Source organism: Mustela lutreola, chromosome 1 (assembly GCF_030435805.1).
Source record: "Mustela lutreola isolate mMusLut2 chromosome 1, mMusLut2.pri, whole genome shotgun sequence".
Lineage (NCBI taxonomy): Eukaryota > Metazoa > Chordata > Mammalia > Carnivora > Mustelidae > Mustela > Mustela lutreola.
In genome coordinates this window covers 1055001-1071784 of record NC_081290.1, presented here as the reverse complement: position 1 = coordinate 1071784, position 16784 = coordinate 1055001, and the positions used below count along the sequence as shown (strand labels likewise).

At 41.9% G+C, this 16784-nt stretch overlaps 1 protein-coding gene and 1 long non-coding RNA gene across 2 annotated transcripts in view; one reads left to right on the top strand and one right to left on the bottom strand.

Annotated features, from left to right (window-relative positions):
* LOC131818634 (uncharacterized) overlaps nucleotides 1-9038 on the top strand; it is a 28729-nt gene extending 19691 nt beyond the window's left edge. The window contains exons 6-7 of the mRNA XM_059153358.1: nucleotides 6540-8672; nucleotides 8899-9038. Coding sequence (XP_059009341.1) covers nucleotides 6540-6677 — 138 coding nt within the window. The 3' untranslated portion in view covers nucleotides 6678-8672; nucleotides 8899-9038. The remainder of the gene's footprint in view (nucleotides 1-6539; nucleotides 8673-8898) is intronic.
* Nucleotides 3212-11201, bottom strand: LOC131818849 (uncharacterized). The gene is made up of 3 exons (XR_009348954.1): nucleotides 9689-11201; nucleotides 9032-9415; nucleotides 3212-5889 (listed from the first exon to the last, which is right to left on the bottom strand). It is a non-coding gene; the product is annotated as an uncharacterized LOC131818849 (long non-coding RNA).
* Between the last annotated feature and the right edge of the window lie 5583 nt (nucleotides 11202-16784).

Below are 16784 nucleotides of genomic sequence, written 5' to 3'. Positions count from 1 at the left end.
TATTTTTACATTGAGATGATTTTTCTTCTTAAACTTGTTAATATGATACATTGCACATTAAACGTGTGTGTTGTAGGATTCAGTTTTATAATTTTACCTTTGTGGACTCAAAAGACTCTGTATAAAAGCTGTATACTAAATGCCATGTGAGGCTGTATTCTTAGAGAATTTCTGTAATCTATCTAGTGCCTATGGTTGGTTTAATTTCCTCCTTCCTAAACTCTTAATTTTTTAATCAAGTATTTTTTTTTTAATCTTTTCTTTTTTTTTTTTTTTTTTTTTTTTTTTTTTTTTTTTTTTTTAAAGATTTTATTTATTAATTTAACAGAGAGAAATCACAAGTAGATGGAGAGGCAGCCAGAGAGAGAGAGAGAGGGAAGCAGGCTCTCTGCTGAGCAGAGAGCCCGATGCGGGACTCGATCCCAGAACTCTGAGATCATGACCTGAGCCGAAGGCAGCGGCTTAATCCACTGAGCCACCCAGGCGCCCCTTTTTTAATCTTTTCAAAGAAACAGATTTTGGTTTATTTTTAATTCTGTTCGAAACTTGATGATTTCTAATCTTTTTGCTTCTAGTTCTTTCCAATGCCTGTAGCCACATGTAAGGTTCTTTTCTGGACAATATTCTGAAACCTGGTTATTTCTTTGCTTCTGCGCCCTCATGCCTCCCTCTCAATTTAAAGACAAGTACCTTGAGGCCATAAGGCTTGGGTAGGTACCTTATTATACCCTTAATCTTATCTCTACTGCAGGGCAGAATCTTTTTTTTTTTTTTTTCCTCAAAATTTTTTATTCTTTGAGAGAGAGTAAGCGAGAGGGAGAAGCAGCTAGGGGAGGAGCAGAGGGAGAATCAGACTCCCTGCCTACCCGGGAACCCCAGGACTCCAGGATCATGACCTGAGGTGAAGGCAGATGCTTATCTGACTGAGCCACCCAGGCGCCCCAGAACCTTTTTTTTTTCTAATTGAGGTAAAATTAGTATTTTAAAGTATATAATTCAGTGACATTTAATATATTCATAAAGTGTATACCCAACATCTTACTAGTTCCAAAACATTTCCGTCCCCCAAAACGAAGCCTCATACCCATTCATCAGTTATTCCCCAGCACCTGGGAACCACGAATTTGCTTTCTGTCTCTATGGATTTACCTACTCTAGCTATCTCATGTAAACAAAATCATACGATCTATTGTTGTGTCTGGCTTCTTTCATTTAGCGTGTTCTCAAGCTTCATCCATGTTACAGCATACACCAGTAATCCATTCCTTTCTGTGGCTGAGTAATATTCCATTGTACAGAGACGTCTCTACATCTTTACCCAGTTGTCGTCAGTTGGTGAGCATTTGGGTTGTTTCTGCCTTTTGGCTACTGTAATACTGCCCCAAACATTCGTGTATAAACTTCTGTTTGAAAACTTTTCAATTCCTCTGTGTATAGACATAGGAGTGGAATTGCCAGGTCATATGGTAATTCTGTGTTAACTTTTTGAGGTGACTTCCAAACTATTTTCCTCGGTGGTTGAACCTAGTAGTGTAAGAGGGTACCCCAAAGTACCTACCAGTAGTTTAAGAGGGTTCCAGTTTCTCCACATCCTCTCCAACAATTTTAAATTACAGCCATCCTACTGGGTATGAACTAGCATCTCATTTTTTTTATTAGCATCTCGTTTTGATTTCCATTTCCTCAATGACTAATGATGTGTTGAGCATCTTTTCACATGCTTATTGGCCATTTATAGATCTTTGAAGAAACTCTATTCAAGCCTTTGCCCAATTTTGAATAGGTTTCTGTTTTTTTGTTATTGAGGAGGGGCAGAATCTTAAGGGACACTTGTCATTAACCACCTTTTTAATCTTATTTCCTACTGTTTGGGCCAAAAAAAAACATCAGCTTATCCAGTGTTTCAGTGTTCCACATTTCGGCACCCTCTCTATTCCTTTTTCATTTCTTCTTGCAAATCGGTCATTTGGTACCTTGATAAATGCAGTCAGAAACAAGAACTCACACCACTACCATTCTGTTTTCCAAAAGTTTCTTCCAAAGTGAGACTCAATAGGCAATTTGTTCACCTTCCAAGTTGTCATAGGAGATATAAAACTATCAGATATTTTATTCTGAAGAGCATAGGTCTTTATCTTTCCAGCCCCAAACAGCAGTTTCTTCACAGTTTACCAACCCTGGTTAAACCAATGCCACGTTTCAGATTCTTGTAATAACATCTCATCCGACCAACTGAAATATTAGAGAAACACTAGCTGTACCAACATATGTCAGCTTTCAGTGTTTTAACTAAACAGAGGTTTATTTCTTGGTTGTATAACAGGTCTAAGACAGGTTTTTGGTGGGCATACTTTCACATGGTAATCCAGGAACCCAAGATTTTCATTTTCCCATTTCGTGACTCTGCCGTTGCCTTGGAGCTCGGCGTCTTTCAGTTTCCGGTAGCAGATGGTTAACCAGGGAGCGGAGGGAGCACATTCACTTACGTCCACTTCAGCCCCAAAGTGAGACCCATCACTTCTACCCACAACCTACTGGTAAGAATTAGTCTGATAGTTTGCCTCAGTGCAAGCGGCAGAGAGGGCGCAGCATAGGGTGGGGTGAGGAGCCTGAGAAATGTGGCCTGTGATCGGAGTGATGGTTGCCAGCGACAATTCCACATGCTAGAAGGGGAGTCAAGTCTTCCGTGGACAGCTGGCTGCCTTTATGCCATCTGCCCTAAGGAAATTCTAAAGGAAGTTTTTTGGTAGTTGGAAAATTACCTAAGAGAAAAAGTCTGAGTTTCAGCAAAAAATTAAAGAGCGGAGAAAGCAGTAAAGGTTTAGGTAACAGTAAATGACCATTGACTGCAGTACAAGTGGTGAAAAGTGCTTGGATTCTGAATATACTTTGAAGATGCCACAAATTGGAATTGCGGACAGACTGAATGTGTGGTGAGAAAGAGCTGAGGAGTCCCAAGTTTTGAGCTTAGTTAACAGGAAGGAGAATTCAGTATAGTTCCATCGGCTCATGTAAGCCCAGAGTTTAGCCTGCTGTACTGATGAACAGTGAAATCCTAAGCCCCGGATGACAGAAGCCACATCCTCACCCTCCCAAATACAGAGGAGCTGCACCATAAGTGCAATTTTTCACTGCTCTTCTAGGTTCCTGCAACAGGCCTTACATTCTTCCAAATTCAGCTATGAATTTCAGTTTGCTTGTTATATTTTATCTAGCACTTCTGAGTAGTAATAGTGGCAGGAGGGTTAAGGGGTTACCTAATCACCATATTGCTAGATCTTTTCTCATTAAATTATGTCTTTTTTTTTTTTAAAAAAGATTTTACTTATTCATTTGAGAGAGAGAGACAGAGCACAAGCAGGGGGAGAGACAGTGTGAGAGGGAGAAGCAGACACCCCCCCAAGCAAAGAGCCCAACTCGGGGCTCAATCCCAGGACCCTGAGATTATGATCTGAGCTGAGGCAAACGCTCAACCATGTGAGCCACCGAGGCTCCCAGATTACATGTCTTTCTTTTGGGGAAAGTGGCAACATCTAAACACTATGAAAATATGACCCCCCAAAAAAGTTTTAAGAGATTCTATTTCACCCAACGGCCTTATCTTCCAAATTTCACTTTTATGCATGCCTGATTACATGAAAAAAAATTCCTTTTTCTTTGAAGCCAACTGAATAGAAGTAGCTCAATAAAATATTTGACTGAAGTATTTTAGTTTTTCTCACAATATTTTCACACAGCACATAATCATTCTCACTAAAACCTCTATTTTAACAAAATTGGTTCTCTCTTTTCTCTTGATCTTTATGTAAAAGACTCTACTGCATGTTCTTGGGAAACAGATTTGGCTTTTTAATAAAAACTAGGCCCATAAGCTTTCTCTCAGTCACTCTATAGGTAAATACGGGGCATGAATTATAATTTGGCTGATTAAACAGGTCCATTTATTTTGGTATACTCTCAAAACTCTAATAAATTGATAGGTGAAGCAATAATTAGGGATTTTAATGTATAAAACAATGTATAATGTGTAATAATAATACATGTATAATGTATAAAAAACAAGAGAAGGGTGCCTGGGGGGCTCAGTCAATTAACCTTCTCTTTGATTTCGGCTCAGGTTACTGTCCCAGGGTGGTGGGATTGAGTCCTGTGACAGACTCCACACTCTGCCAGAGTCTACTTGGGATTCTTTCCTGATTTCTCTCCCTCTGCCCCTTCCCCTGCTCACACTCTCTACGATAAAATAAATAAGTTCAAAAAAAAAAAAAAAAGAAAAGGAAGAAAAGGAAAAAGAGAAAAGGAGCGCCTGGGTGGCTCAGTGGGTTGAGCCTCTGCCTTCGGCTCGGGGCATGATCCCAGGGTCCTGGGATTGAGCCCCGCATCGGGTTCTCTGCTCGGCAGGGAGCCTACTTCCTCCCCCACTCTCTGCCTGCTTGTGATCTGTCAAATAAATAAATAAAATCTAAAAAAGAAAAGAAACAAGAGAAAAGACAACAGGTAAGAAATGTCAACAATTTGGAAGCTAGAAATGGATTATGAGTCCTTGTTAGCAAATTTGTAGAGAAGACATTAAGACGCAAGCCGATCCGGGTCATAGAACCTGGGAAGGGCTCAGAAAGTGGAGAACATGGTACTCGTAAGCATGGACCTGCAGTGTAAGTCTGAGAAGACCAGACCGGGTATAAAGGCTCTCAAAGGAACGTGTCATCTGCAGGGCCTTTCCCACGTTTTATAGCCGTATTGCTGCTTCTCCCTACCCCTGACAAAGGATAATAAATATTATTTAAAGACAGTATCAGAGAGGCTCTAAACTCAGACACCACGTGCAGTTGAGGCCAGAGTGACCAGCGTATAAGTCAGATGGATTAAGTGAAAAACCTGATCTTGAATATCTGTATTTTGAATATGGTGACCATTCCCCAATCTCTGTCTACAGAAAAGTAACAGAAGGTAATACATCCTCGAAACAAAGATAAAAAAACCACATAAAAGCTTACTCATAGGACAAAAGACATCTTTTGGAAATAAAAACAATAGTAAAAATTTAAAATTGAATGGAATTATTATAATATAAAGTCGAGATACTCTCTCAGAAAGGAGAGCAAAGAAAGAGGAAAGATAAGGAAGACAGTAAATCAGTCGGAGAGATCCAACATCCGAATAACAGCAATTTCAGGGGCACCTGGATGGCTCAGTGGGTTAAGCCTCTGCCTTTGGTTCAGGTCATCATCTCAGGGTCCTGGGATCAAGCCCCACATTGGGCTCTCTGCTCAGCAGGGAGCCTGCCCTTCCCTCTTACTCTCCTGCCTCTCTGCCTGCTTCTGCTCTCTCTCTCTCTCGGTCAAATAAATAAATAAATCTTTAAAAAAAAAAAAATAATGGGAGTTTCAGAAAAAGAATATGAAGGAAATCAAAGGAGAGGAAATCAGAGTAATACAAGAAACATTCCTAGAACTAAGTAACGAGTTTCCAGATTGAATGAACAAAACAAGGACCATAGCTGGGTATGTAATCCTGAAATTAAAGAACATCAAAAAGGAAGAGAGATTTTAAGTGTTTTCAGAGAGAAAACACAAAGGCTTGGTCATTAGAATAGCACCACATTTCTCAATAGCAATGTACAGGTGCTGAAGAAAAGCAGAAGAATGTTCTGTGTTAGGCACTGTTGGTAATGTAGCAGTGAGTGAAGCATACCGAAACCTCTGCCTTCATGAAGCTTACTTTCTTGACAATAAGTAAAATTTGCACAACGTGGGGCACCAGGGTGACTCAGTGAGCCTCCGACTCTTGATTTCGGTAGTTCCCGTTATGATCTTAAGGTCGTGGGCTTGAGCTCCATGTCAGGCTCCATGATGAGAGCAGAGCCTGCTTAAGATTCTCCCTCCCTCTCTAAAAAAAAGATAAAAAATAAAAATTTATATAATGCTAGATATGAGATAAGTACTCTAGAGAAAAATAATGTATTGAAGGGAAATATTATTTTTCTGGATGGAGAGGGGAGTAGCAATGTCTTTAATTAACGTTTAGAGAGAGAGTAAGTGAGCAGGGACAGGGACGGGAGAGGGCGCAGGAGAATCTCAAGCCGACTCCGTGCAGAGCGCAGAGCCCCACGCGGGGCTTCATCTCATAAGCCTGGGATCATGACCTGAGCTGAAACCACGAGTTGGCTGCTTAACCAACGAGCTACCCAGGCTCAGCATGGGGGTGGGGAGTAGCGATTTTAAATAGGGTTGTAAGGGATTTAAGTGAAATCATGAAGTGAAGATGAGGAAACTGAAGCTCAAAGAGTGAGTAACCTGGCCGAGGTAGGTCATGGACTTAACAAAGCTCACACAAGCCCAGCTGAACGCAGCAGGGAGGGCGTCTGGAATCTTGGTGCATCAATCGTACTGTAAAAGCTGTTCACGCTTACTGAGACTCTGAGACTGGTCAAACCAAGCTCAGCCTGTGCTTTCAGACAGCTCTGAGGAGGACTGGGGTGTGCCCATGAATCCACATACAGAACGAGAACGTGATGCTTGTGTTCATTTTTATTTCAGGCCGAAGAATCCCAAAACACGAGTAAGGCTCTTAGGAGGATGTGGTGGAAACACTTCAGAAAAGTCATCATCATCACTGTGGCCCTTCTCCTCTCCATCATCATCATTCTTCTAAGTACGAAAGTGATACCGCCCTGACCCCTTTCCTCCCCGGACCAGCAATCACCAATAAATGGTCACGCGTAAACAGAGGGGTCCATGACCAGCGACTGCGAAAGTATCCTCTGGCGCAGGAAGCCTGCAGGGCGCGGGGCGTGGACATGCGGCCTCGCGTCTCGTCGCTGCTGCAGTCCCATGTGCCGTCCCCACTTCCAGCTACTTCCCGGCCTCTTGCCCCTTCATCAAGACGAGGAGCACAACCCGTGGAGTCACATCCTGAAGCTTGACCCTCCACTCGGCCACATACCAGCTGGGTGACTCTGGACCAGTTATTTAACCTGTGCTCTTGTCTCCTCATCTGTGAAATGGAGCGGACAGCAATACTGCGTAGCACTTTATCTACCACATAGTCAGCGCCGAGCGTTAACTATTACTTCCTAGGGAAAAAAATGATTGCGTTTGTGGCATTAAATCTCTATTATCTTACTTCCTAGGAAAAAAATGACTGTGAACTTCTAATTTCCTTAGAAACAGGAGCCTTAACACGAGTGCACAGTCCAGAAACAGACATTCATCTCTTCTCCATATTCTTTCATTTGAAATGACAGCTCAAGACATTGTTCTATACTAGACATTTCCTTGGATAAAAATTTTTAAATTACAAAGCTGTACTATTTCCCTAGGAAGTCACAAGTCCTATTTTACCACCCTAACAGCCGCTGTCTTTCCCCACATGATACACTTCATCCAATAACCTCAAATCACTAAGATTTCTAACAACCAAAGCATCTAACTTCAATTTGCGGTTGTTAACACTTCATGAGTTGTATCTCCTAAGAAGGAACTTGAAGTGTTAAGTTGGTTTTAAAAATCACTTCTTGGGGGGGGGGGGGGGGGGGGGGCACCTGGGTATCTCATTCATTAAGTGTCTGCTTGAGTCATGATCCCAGGGTCCTCGGATCCAGCCCCACATCCTGCTCCCTGCTTGGCAGGGAGCCTGCTTCTCCCTCTGTCTGATGCTCCCCCTACTTGTGCTCACTCTTTGTCAAATAAATAAAATCTTTAAAAAAAAAATTTATGGGGGCGCCTGGGTGGCTCAGTTGGTTAAGCATCTGCATTCAGCTCACGTCATGATCTTGGGGTCCTGGGGTTGGTCAAGCCCCACATCAACCGCTGCTTCTCCCCTTCCCTCCGCTCCTCCTCTGCTGTGCTCGCTTCTCACAAATAAATAAAATCTTTTAAAAAAATAAAAATTAAAAATAAAATAAAAATCATTTACTGATCCATAGGGAAGAATAAAAGAACAGGGGTTCCTATCTGCTAAATAACTCATTTTAATTCTGATAATGATCAAGTATCAGCATTTTTTTAAAAGGATTTTTATTTATTTATTTGACAGAGCACAAGCAGGGTAAGTGGCAGGCAGAGGGAGAGGGAGCAGCAGACCCCACACCGCCAAGCTGAGCAAGGAGCCTGACACAGGACTCCATCCCAGGATCCCAGATCATGACCTGAGCCAAGGGCAGACCTTTAACTGAGCCACCCGGGCGCCCAAGTATCCGCACTTTAATTAGGCACCAAGCTTGTTCCTCCAGCAGAATATGAACCTTTCCATTCACAAAATACTTTTTATAGGATTTTTAATGTTAGAAACTTTAGAGTTTCTGTAATTTATATCCAGGGGGAAAAATAGGTGATATATTGAACATGTACTCTGATACTTTGGGCAAGAAGTCTCTCATTAGGGGCGCCGGGGAGGCTCAGTGGGTTAAGGCCCCTGCCTTCAGCTCAGGTTATGATCTCGGGGTCCTGAGATTGAGCCCCGCATCGGGCTCTCTGCTCAGCGGGGAAGCCTGCTTCCTCCTGTCTCTCTCTGCCTCTCTGCCTACTTGTGATCTCTGTCAAATAAATAAAAATAAAAATAAAAATCTTAAAAAAAGAAGTCCCTCGTTAATTTTACAATGACATAAAGAGGTAGAAACTATTAAATATAATGTAAGGCACATAGAACAGTGGCTGTCAAAGAAGTGCTAGGTAGGGCGCCTGGGTGGCTCAGTGGGTTAAGCCGCTGCCTTCGGCTCAGGTCATGATCTCAGGGTCCTGGGATCTAGGCCCGCATCGGGCTCTCTGCTCAGCAGGGAGCCTGCTTCCTCCTCTCTCTCTGCCTGCCTCTCTGCCTGCTTGTGATCTCTCTCTGTCAAATAAATAAATAAAATCTTTAAAAAAAAAAAAAAAAAAAAAAAAAAAAAAGAAGTGCTAGGTAAATGTTTGTTCGCCATCTATTTGGCAGATGAGAAAGTTGCCAAGCTAAATGCCATGTTCAGGGTCACAGAGCTAGAAAGCTGAAGATGTCACTTATTCAAGTACCAGCTGTGCATATATGAAACCCTTACCTTGAACTCAGAGTGTATTGTCTCATGCCGTAAGTTAACCGTGGGCCAGATAAGACACCAGACATGAGTATTTTTGCTTTTTGCAGATTGGGAGGTTGTTTTGAGGAGGCTGGGGAAGAGAGAGGAATCGTAAGAGGGGGTCGTGAGGCGGGGAATCGTCATGTACTTGGCTGCTGTTATTTTTGAGGCCTATACAGTGTCTCCTAACATTTCTATAATTTGTAATCATGTAGAAAATACACTTGTGGGGGCGCGTGGGTGGCTCAGCCAGTTAAGTTGCCTACCTTCAGCTCGGGTCATGATCTCAGGATCCTGGGATCGAGCGCCTAGTCAGGGAGCCTGCTTCTCCCTCTGCCTCTTCTCCTCCCCAAGCTCATGGGTGCTCTGTCAAATAAATAAAATCTTTAAAAATATATCTGTTTGCTGATCGTGAGTACCAGACATCCACCTAAGGATCATCTCATCTCCCCACCCTCCCCAGTGTCACACAGTAGGAAGCCAATACCCAGGAGCCTAGAACTGAAGAGTGTCTGACCGGCTCCTTGCTCCCCACGTGGAGCACCCTTAACCCAGGCGGTGAGTTCCACATGATGCCTGTTTTCCTAGAGCTTTAGAGTTAGGAAGAAGAAAAGCACTTGTTTAATAAGGAGCATTTACCTGCTCTCTGTGCTTCCCTTGTCAGAAAATGCCTGAGTAGAAAGAGATAAATATTAAGGCAATCTTAGACTCTTCATTTACTTCTGCATTCAAATATTGTTCAGCTCCTACTCTGCACCCAAACAGTTCTAAAACATCAGGATTTATTTTAAGTCACACTGATAGCACAACGGATGTTTGAGAAATTAGGGGCTATCTAAATGGAAGTATAAGAAATGGACCTAATCCCAAAGGAAGCTTACATTCCAACTGAGGAGGCAAGACCAATAAAACTCATAAACACATTAAAGTAACAATGTCGACTTAAGTGCTACATTGCATGGCAGAGAGTAAATTCCAGAAAGATAATCAACACCAGCTTCAGTCACTGAGGAAAATTTCATGGGTTCTAAGTGAGATAGTAATGGAATCTTATTAGAAATTGAATTTATCTCGACAAAGACAGTCGACAGTAACAGTGATGTGACCAAGCATTTACTATGTGGCAGTAGCTGTTTAAGTACTTCAGAGATTCTCAATCCCCACAACCCTCAGGTCGGGACTGTTATTTCCAATTTACAGTCAAGAAAACTGAAGGATAAGCAGTGTCACTTGCCTGATTCCACGGGGCTCGTAAAAGAAAACCGATCAACCATCGAAGACACCGAGGGCCGTGGGGGTGCCGGTGGCCTCCTCCAGCCGCGCACTCCTGCGTCGACGGGGCTGCCGCGGAGCCCATCCGGTGGCCTCTTCATTCCCCAAACTCTCTGCGGTGCTTTCATTTATTCCCTTCACATTGCCTTCTCCGGCAAACAGCCTCTTTTGAATTCCAAACTGTTCTCTCCCTACTGGGTATCATGAAACACCTTACATTTTAAATCCCAAAACCCAACCACCTACCATTCTTCCTTTTCCCACAGACATGCTTACATGACTTTCTTACCTCTATAAAGGGTATCTCACTATTCCATAATCCACATTGTTTTAGCCTATTTTCTGCTCATTTCAGGAAACCCAGAAGTGTTACAGAAGCCAACTGGGGAGTCCTGGCAGATGGCTAGGCCACTCATGCCCTTACAGTGCACAGCTGTATGTCTCAAGCCCGGCGGTATTATACTCTTCATATTCAGGTCACCCAGCACATACAGGTGTTAATACTTGATACGTTTTCATATGCATGATTTCCACAGCTCTTGAACAGTCACAGCAATAAATATGAAGCTTTGGTTTTCAACCCTAAATCATCTGATTTACGTAAGCGATAAAGATGCCTGGGCTCTACCCCCTCAAGTATCTACTTAAGGCTGAGATATGGCCTCAAAGTGGGTGCCTAATCTCACAATAAAGAGCCACCAACCCCAAAGGACTTTTACATGCTTATCACCCAACACCCATACCTGAGGAAGAGTTTTCACTTGAAAACACTGATGCCTGCAGAAGTTAAATTTTCTTTGCCCAACATCACAGGGCAAATAACAGAGCTGGACCTCAGAAACACTCATTTGAAATAATTAGTTCCACGGACTAGATTAGTTTACTAGAATGTCTCACACATCTTAATAAATCTTAAAAAGGATTATTTTTAACTTGTTTTAAAATTTCATATTATCTCATTATAGAATCACGGCAGAGACTAAAATAACAAAACCCGGGGCGCCTGGGTGGCTCAGTGGGTTAAGCCGCTGCCTTCGGCTCAGGTCATGATCTCAGGGTCCTGGGATCGAGTCCCGCATCGGGCTCTCTGCTCAGCAGGGAGCCTGCTTCCGTCTCTCTCTCTCTGCCTGCCTCTCCATCTACTTGTGATTTCTGTCAAATAAATAAATAAAATCTTTAAAAAAAAAAATAAAATAAAATAAAATAAAAAAATAAAATAAAATAACAAAACCCATTATTTAATTTGGCCTGATCTTTAGGAAAAAAAGGCCAGTCACAAGCTGGCTATAGACCACTTACTTGTGGCAGAGACCTGCTCGGCACCACACCATGACCTGCCACAATGACCACCTCTTCCCACAGGCCAGCAGTAAGACTTGACCCATACTCCTCAGAAAGTGCTCAATGGACACATAGGAAATGGAACAGTGAAGCAATGTTAGGCTTCCTCTGTATTTACACGGAGTGTGAATACCTTGGCTAATGTTAGCGCTACTTCACACATCTAATACAATATGTCATCCTCTGAAAAATCTACACGTCTGCATGACCAGCAGATGCCCACCAGCCCTCTCAGTGCCTCACATTTGACATCGAAACCGGTAGAGACCAAAGACGGAGCATCTCCACAGAGAGTCTTCCTACTCCTACTATTCCTCCTCGTGAACATTATGGAGAAAACTCGAAATTACCCTTTTTCTTCCATTAAATCCAGTGACTCTTCAACTTAAAGCACTATTTGACCATTACGCCTAATCTAACCTTCAAAAGAATCCCATCATTTAACATTATTATAACATTTTAAACATGATAGTAGTCTTACCTTTTCAACTAAGAAAATAAGACCTGTTATTTCAAGGTATTCATCCAAGAGAGGAAAGCTTAACTTAAAAAAAAAAGAAAGAAAAGAAAAAGACAGTGCAAAAAATGCATGAGTGCTGTAAGAGTTTAATTGTAAGACAAAAGCACTACATTAAATTTGAACAGAAGTAATCTTCCAGAAAAGAAAATTTAGTGCAAATTAAAACCCCACTAAAGCCCACTATAAACTTAATATGAAGACTAAAAATAGGCTTCTAGAAATGGAAACACTTGGTTCTAACAGAATTTGCTGGAGAAGGTCTTGAAAATGTTAAGTGGTACAGAGAACATGTTAGTTTAAAATCAAGTCAACCAGATACTAAAAAAAGACATGCTGATAGGTCTTAATACATAAAACTAATTGACTAGTAGTAGCATGCTTTATATATCAGTGATTGTAGAAGCAGTGTACAACAAATTTCTGAGCATTTCAAAGTTTTATTGCCTTAGCCAATTTAACTACACTGTAATGAACCATCTTCCAAATTTTTTTTAAAGGGTTCCACTTCATCAGTGAGATTGTCAAGTGTCTTCTAAAAATGTGATTAACCCTGTGTAACCCAAGGCCATCCATACAACCAAAAAAAGGGGAATTATAGAATTTTTTTCTCGAGTACTTATTCAAAGCAGACCTTCCATGACATGTTAAATGTTGCTTTTAGGTTCTGACATTAACAGACCTCTTAAGTTTCTTCCAGTATTTTATTTTTGGGAGAAATAAAAGATCCAGAAAAGTAACCTTGCATTCAAATTCTTAAGTGCAAACAGAATATAGCTTATCCAGTTACAAAATAAAATGTACATCAAATAACCCTGAAGGAAACGATCTTCCAATCAAGTGACTTAAGTTTCTCAAAATAGAATTTTAAAAAATCCAATAACCTCTATCATTGTTTAATGCGTTATGCAAAGCTATCTGTACTTTCTCTGAAGACTGAAGAATCCCTCTCATGACCATTAAAGTAACTGATCTGAACTGTTCTTACCAAAGAACACCTTGCTCTTCCTTAGGATCTAATAATTCATATGAAGCCTCACCTTCTACAAGTAGCACAATAATTTTGTTAAGGTTCTTTTTCCATGGCCCTAGAGCCCTCCTTCCCCCCAAATTTACAGAGTTTACAGGGGAAAATTAACACTCAGCAGTTACCCACTACTTGGATCTTCCTAAGTTGCACAGTCCCTTGGATACCAGTCATTACCTAAGGCTACCATACTCCGGCCATTCAAAATGGGAGGCTGCTGGACTACGGGAGAACCTGAAAGATACTAAGGGTATTGGGGCAGTATGCAACCACCTAAGACAATTCCAGAGCTGCTGACTGCCAGTTCATCAAGGATCAGTGAGTAGCGCTGACACACCAAAGACAGGCGACATGCAATGAGAGCATGTCTGGAGAAAACTTGAAACTCAAGAGCCGACTCACCGCGTTTCCAGGCTACTGCTACTCCAGCAGCCCTTCCCCCCGGCACACCGTTGCTCCCTGCCGCCCGGTACACTCATTTGGATACAAAGCCCTCCCAATTTTTTTTTTCAAGCTAGACTTAGGAGTTCATAATTCAAAGGCTGGAGTGGTGTTAAGATTTATAGAACATGCATCTTTGTCTTTACACAAGACAAAAGTAAAAAAAAAAAAAAAAATCCTTATGCAACAGCATATTTAACCATTTTAAAGGGACAATATGTAAAACTTTACTGTAGCTAAGATCACTTGGCGGGGGGTGGGGTGGGTGGGTGATATACAAGTTCCCAGGCAACAGCCCCAAACAATTCTGATTCTGCAAGCCTCTTGAAATGAGGATTATAATCAATCCTTCCCCAAATTTGTAGATTATAGGCAACTAACAGCAATTAACAAGCCAAGTTGACTCAGTTTGCACAAGCTGATATTCCATCTTGCCATAATCAGTTCAGGTGTGGAAACGTCAGACTGGACTTTCCAACGTGGTCAGCCACTAAGGGATCAGGAGATCCTGATCCTGTCCCCATGAAGGGACAGGCACTCTTAGCTTGTCAAAAGCCGATAGTACATATCAGGTTTTATGAATAGTCTGGAATCATGCTTAAATGTCAGAATGCTGATAAATTACACTAAGTAAAGTGCTACCGAAGAAAATTTACTGAGATGTGCTAGTATATTATGTATGGACCTAATCTTGACATTTCAGGTTAATCTGACCCCAAACCATATAAAATTATGTATTTCAGAACCAAACAAATTCAGTTCTGGTTTTCAAAATTCCCAATACCTCAAAACACTAAACAAAGTATTTTTTAAAGTACAAGGTAACAATTTCAAAAACTTTTCCAAGCAGTGAAAAACCAAAAGCACATATAGAATGCAAAGGTCTAAGAACTTGGATCCTAGTATTAATGAAACCACCTTTCAAAATTATCTCCGCATGACTGACACCCGGACAGGTGCTCCGCATAATGTATTCTAACTTGTGCACAACAACGCAGCAACTGCCAACCCAGCGTGGAAATGGTCATGTTGTAAACAAAACTTGCAACCTTATGAAATTCACTGAAGGTTAAGGAAGGAATGAAAGACAAACCCAAAACCCCAAGAAGAGAGATTATAACTCACCTGGTAGCACACACCTAGTAAAGCAAAAGGTATTAAAACTTGAACTAGGGGGCGCCTGGGTGGCTCAGTGGGTTAAGCCGCTGCCTTCGGCTCAGGTCATGATCTCAGGGTCCTGGGATCGAGTCCCGCATCGGGCTCTCTGCTCAGCGGGGAGCCTGCTTCCTCCTCTCTCTCTCTCTGCCTACTTGTGATTTCTCTCTGTCAAATAAATAAATAAAAATCTTTAAAAAAAAAAAAAAAAAAAAAAAAAAAAAAAAAAAAAAAAAAAAAAAAAAAAAAAAACTTGAACTAGGACAGCAGACCAAGGAAGCTCACACATTACTTGAAAAGAAGTAGGACTGATACATTCCGTAAGTCTGTGAAACTGGTGAATTTAAATCAAAGCTACCTAACACTGTCCATTAATAAACAAATTTGTTCTGTAATAAAGAACTTTACTGTAAAACATACTATGGTGGCCAAATTCTGAAAGGTACTGTTCTGGAATACTATCTCTACTTTATCTACCCCTTTACGTTCCCCCAAATCCTGCATCACCATCCACCCCCATGCAAATAAAAAACGCTGCTAAAAAACAGACCGTTATCACTTTTAGTCCCTTCTGAAACCGTACTAAAACCCAGTACTTGAAAAAGCAGGTGGGTGGGGTGGGGGGGGGGGGCAGACAACATTTAAAAACCATGACAAAGAATGGGAGAGGAGACAACAGCAAAAGAATCTTGGAAACTGCAAAGCTTATGAAGTGGTAAAGGACTCGGACAGACAAGAAAACCGAATATGCCATCAGCAACGCAGGTATCCGACTGTACCACAGAACACCCCCCAAATGCGCAGTAATGACAGCTCAGGTACCTTTAAAAATAGAGGTAAAACTAAGATGCTTGGTTCAAAGTCTGTTTGACAAGCAGTTAAACCCCAAGTTCCTCTGTACTAACAACGAGAGCCCTACATTCCTGGCAGAAAGCAGAGTGTGGAAGTGGACAAGAAAAGGTGCTCTCTGTACTCAAAAGGAAGTGAGCAAGCCAAGTGTTCAGAACCGTCGTCGGCCTTCCCTCACTGGATCCCAGCACTGAAGCCAGGGGTCCTACCCTTCAGGCAGGAGTGGACAGACTTCCGACTTCCAGTGAACCTGACCAGCTTAGCCAAGGGAAGGGGAAAGAGATTATCAAGGGGATCCTAATAAAATGTCAGTCCACTCAACACTGTACCCCAAAGGTAAAAGGCCCTAGCCCATAGGGCACCCAGGTGGCTCAGTGGGTTAAGCCTCTGCCTTTGACTACGGTCATGATCTCAGGGTCCTGGGATCGAGCCCTGCATAGGGCTCTCTGCTCAGCAGGGAGCCTGCTTCCTCCTCTTTCTGCCTGCCTCTCTGCCTACCTGTGATCTCTGTCAACTAAAATCTAAAAAAAAGGAAAAAAGGCCCTAGCCCAATTCACAACATCCAATTAGCTTTGAAATTGCCCACTCCTAGGGTGCCTGGGTGGCTCAGTGGGTTAAGCCACTGCCTTCAGCTCAGGTCATGATCCCAGGGTCCTGGGATCGAGCCCCACATCGGGCTCTCTGCTCAGCGGGGAGCCTGCTTCCCTCTCTCTCTCTCTCTGCCTGCCTCTCTGCATACTTGTGATCTCTGTCAAATAAATAAATAAAATCTTTAAAAAAAAAATTGCCCACTCCTAAATATGAGCCAAAGATCACCAAACATTTGAAGAAAATTTAGAATATGAAAGGCAGAAGCCTAAGTGACAGGAAAGTAAAGCATCTGGAAACAAACCTTTGAAGTCATTACTAATAAACTCAGACATGAGGAAAAAATAGTATATCCAAATAAGAATACATTGCTGTTTCTAACACAGGTTGAAAGGGGGAGGAGTCTTGGAAATCAGATAATTAAAACCTTAAAAAAAAAAAGCTGTTAAAGTTGTGAAAATCACTCCCAACACTTCAAGTGGCAAATAGGGGTCTAGAGCTTACACTCAAAAATTCCACAACGGAAAAGACGAGTGGTGGTGAAA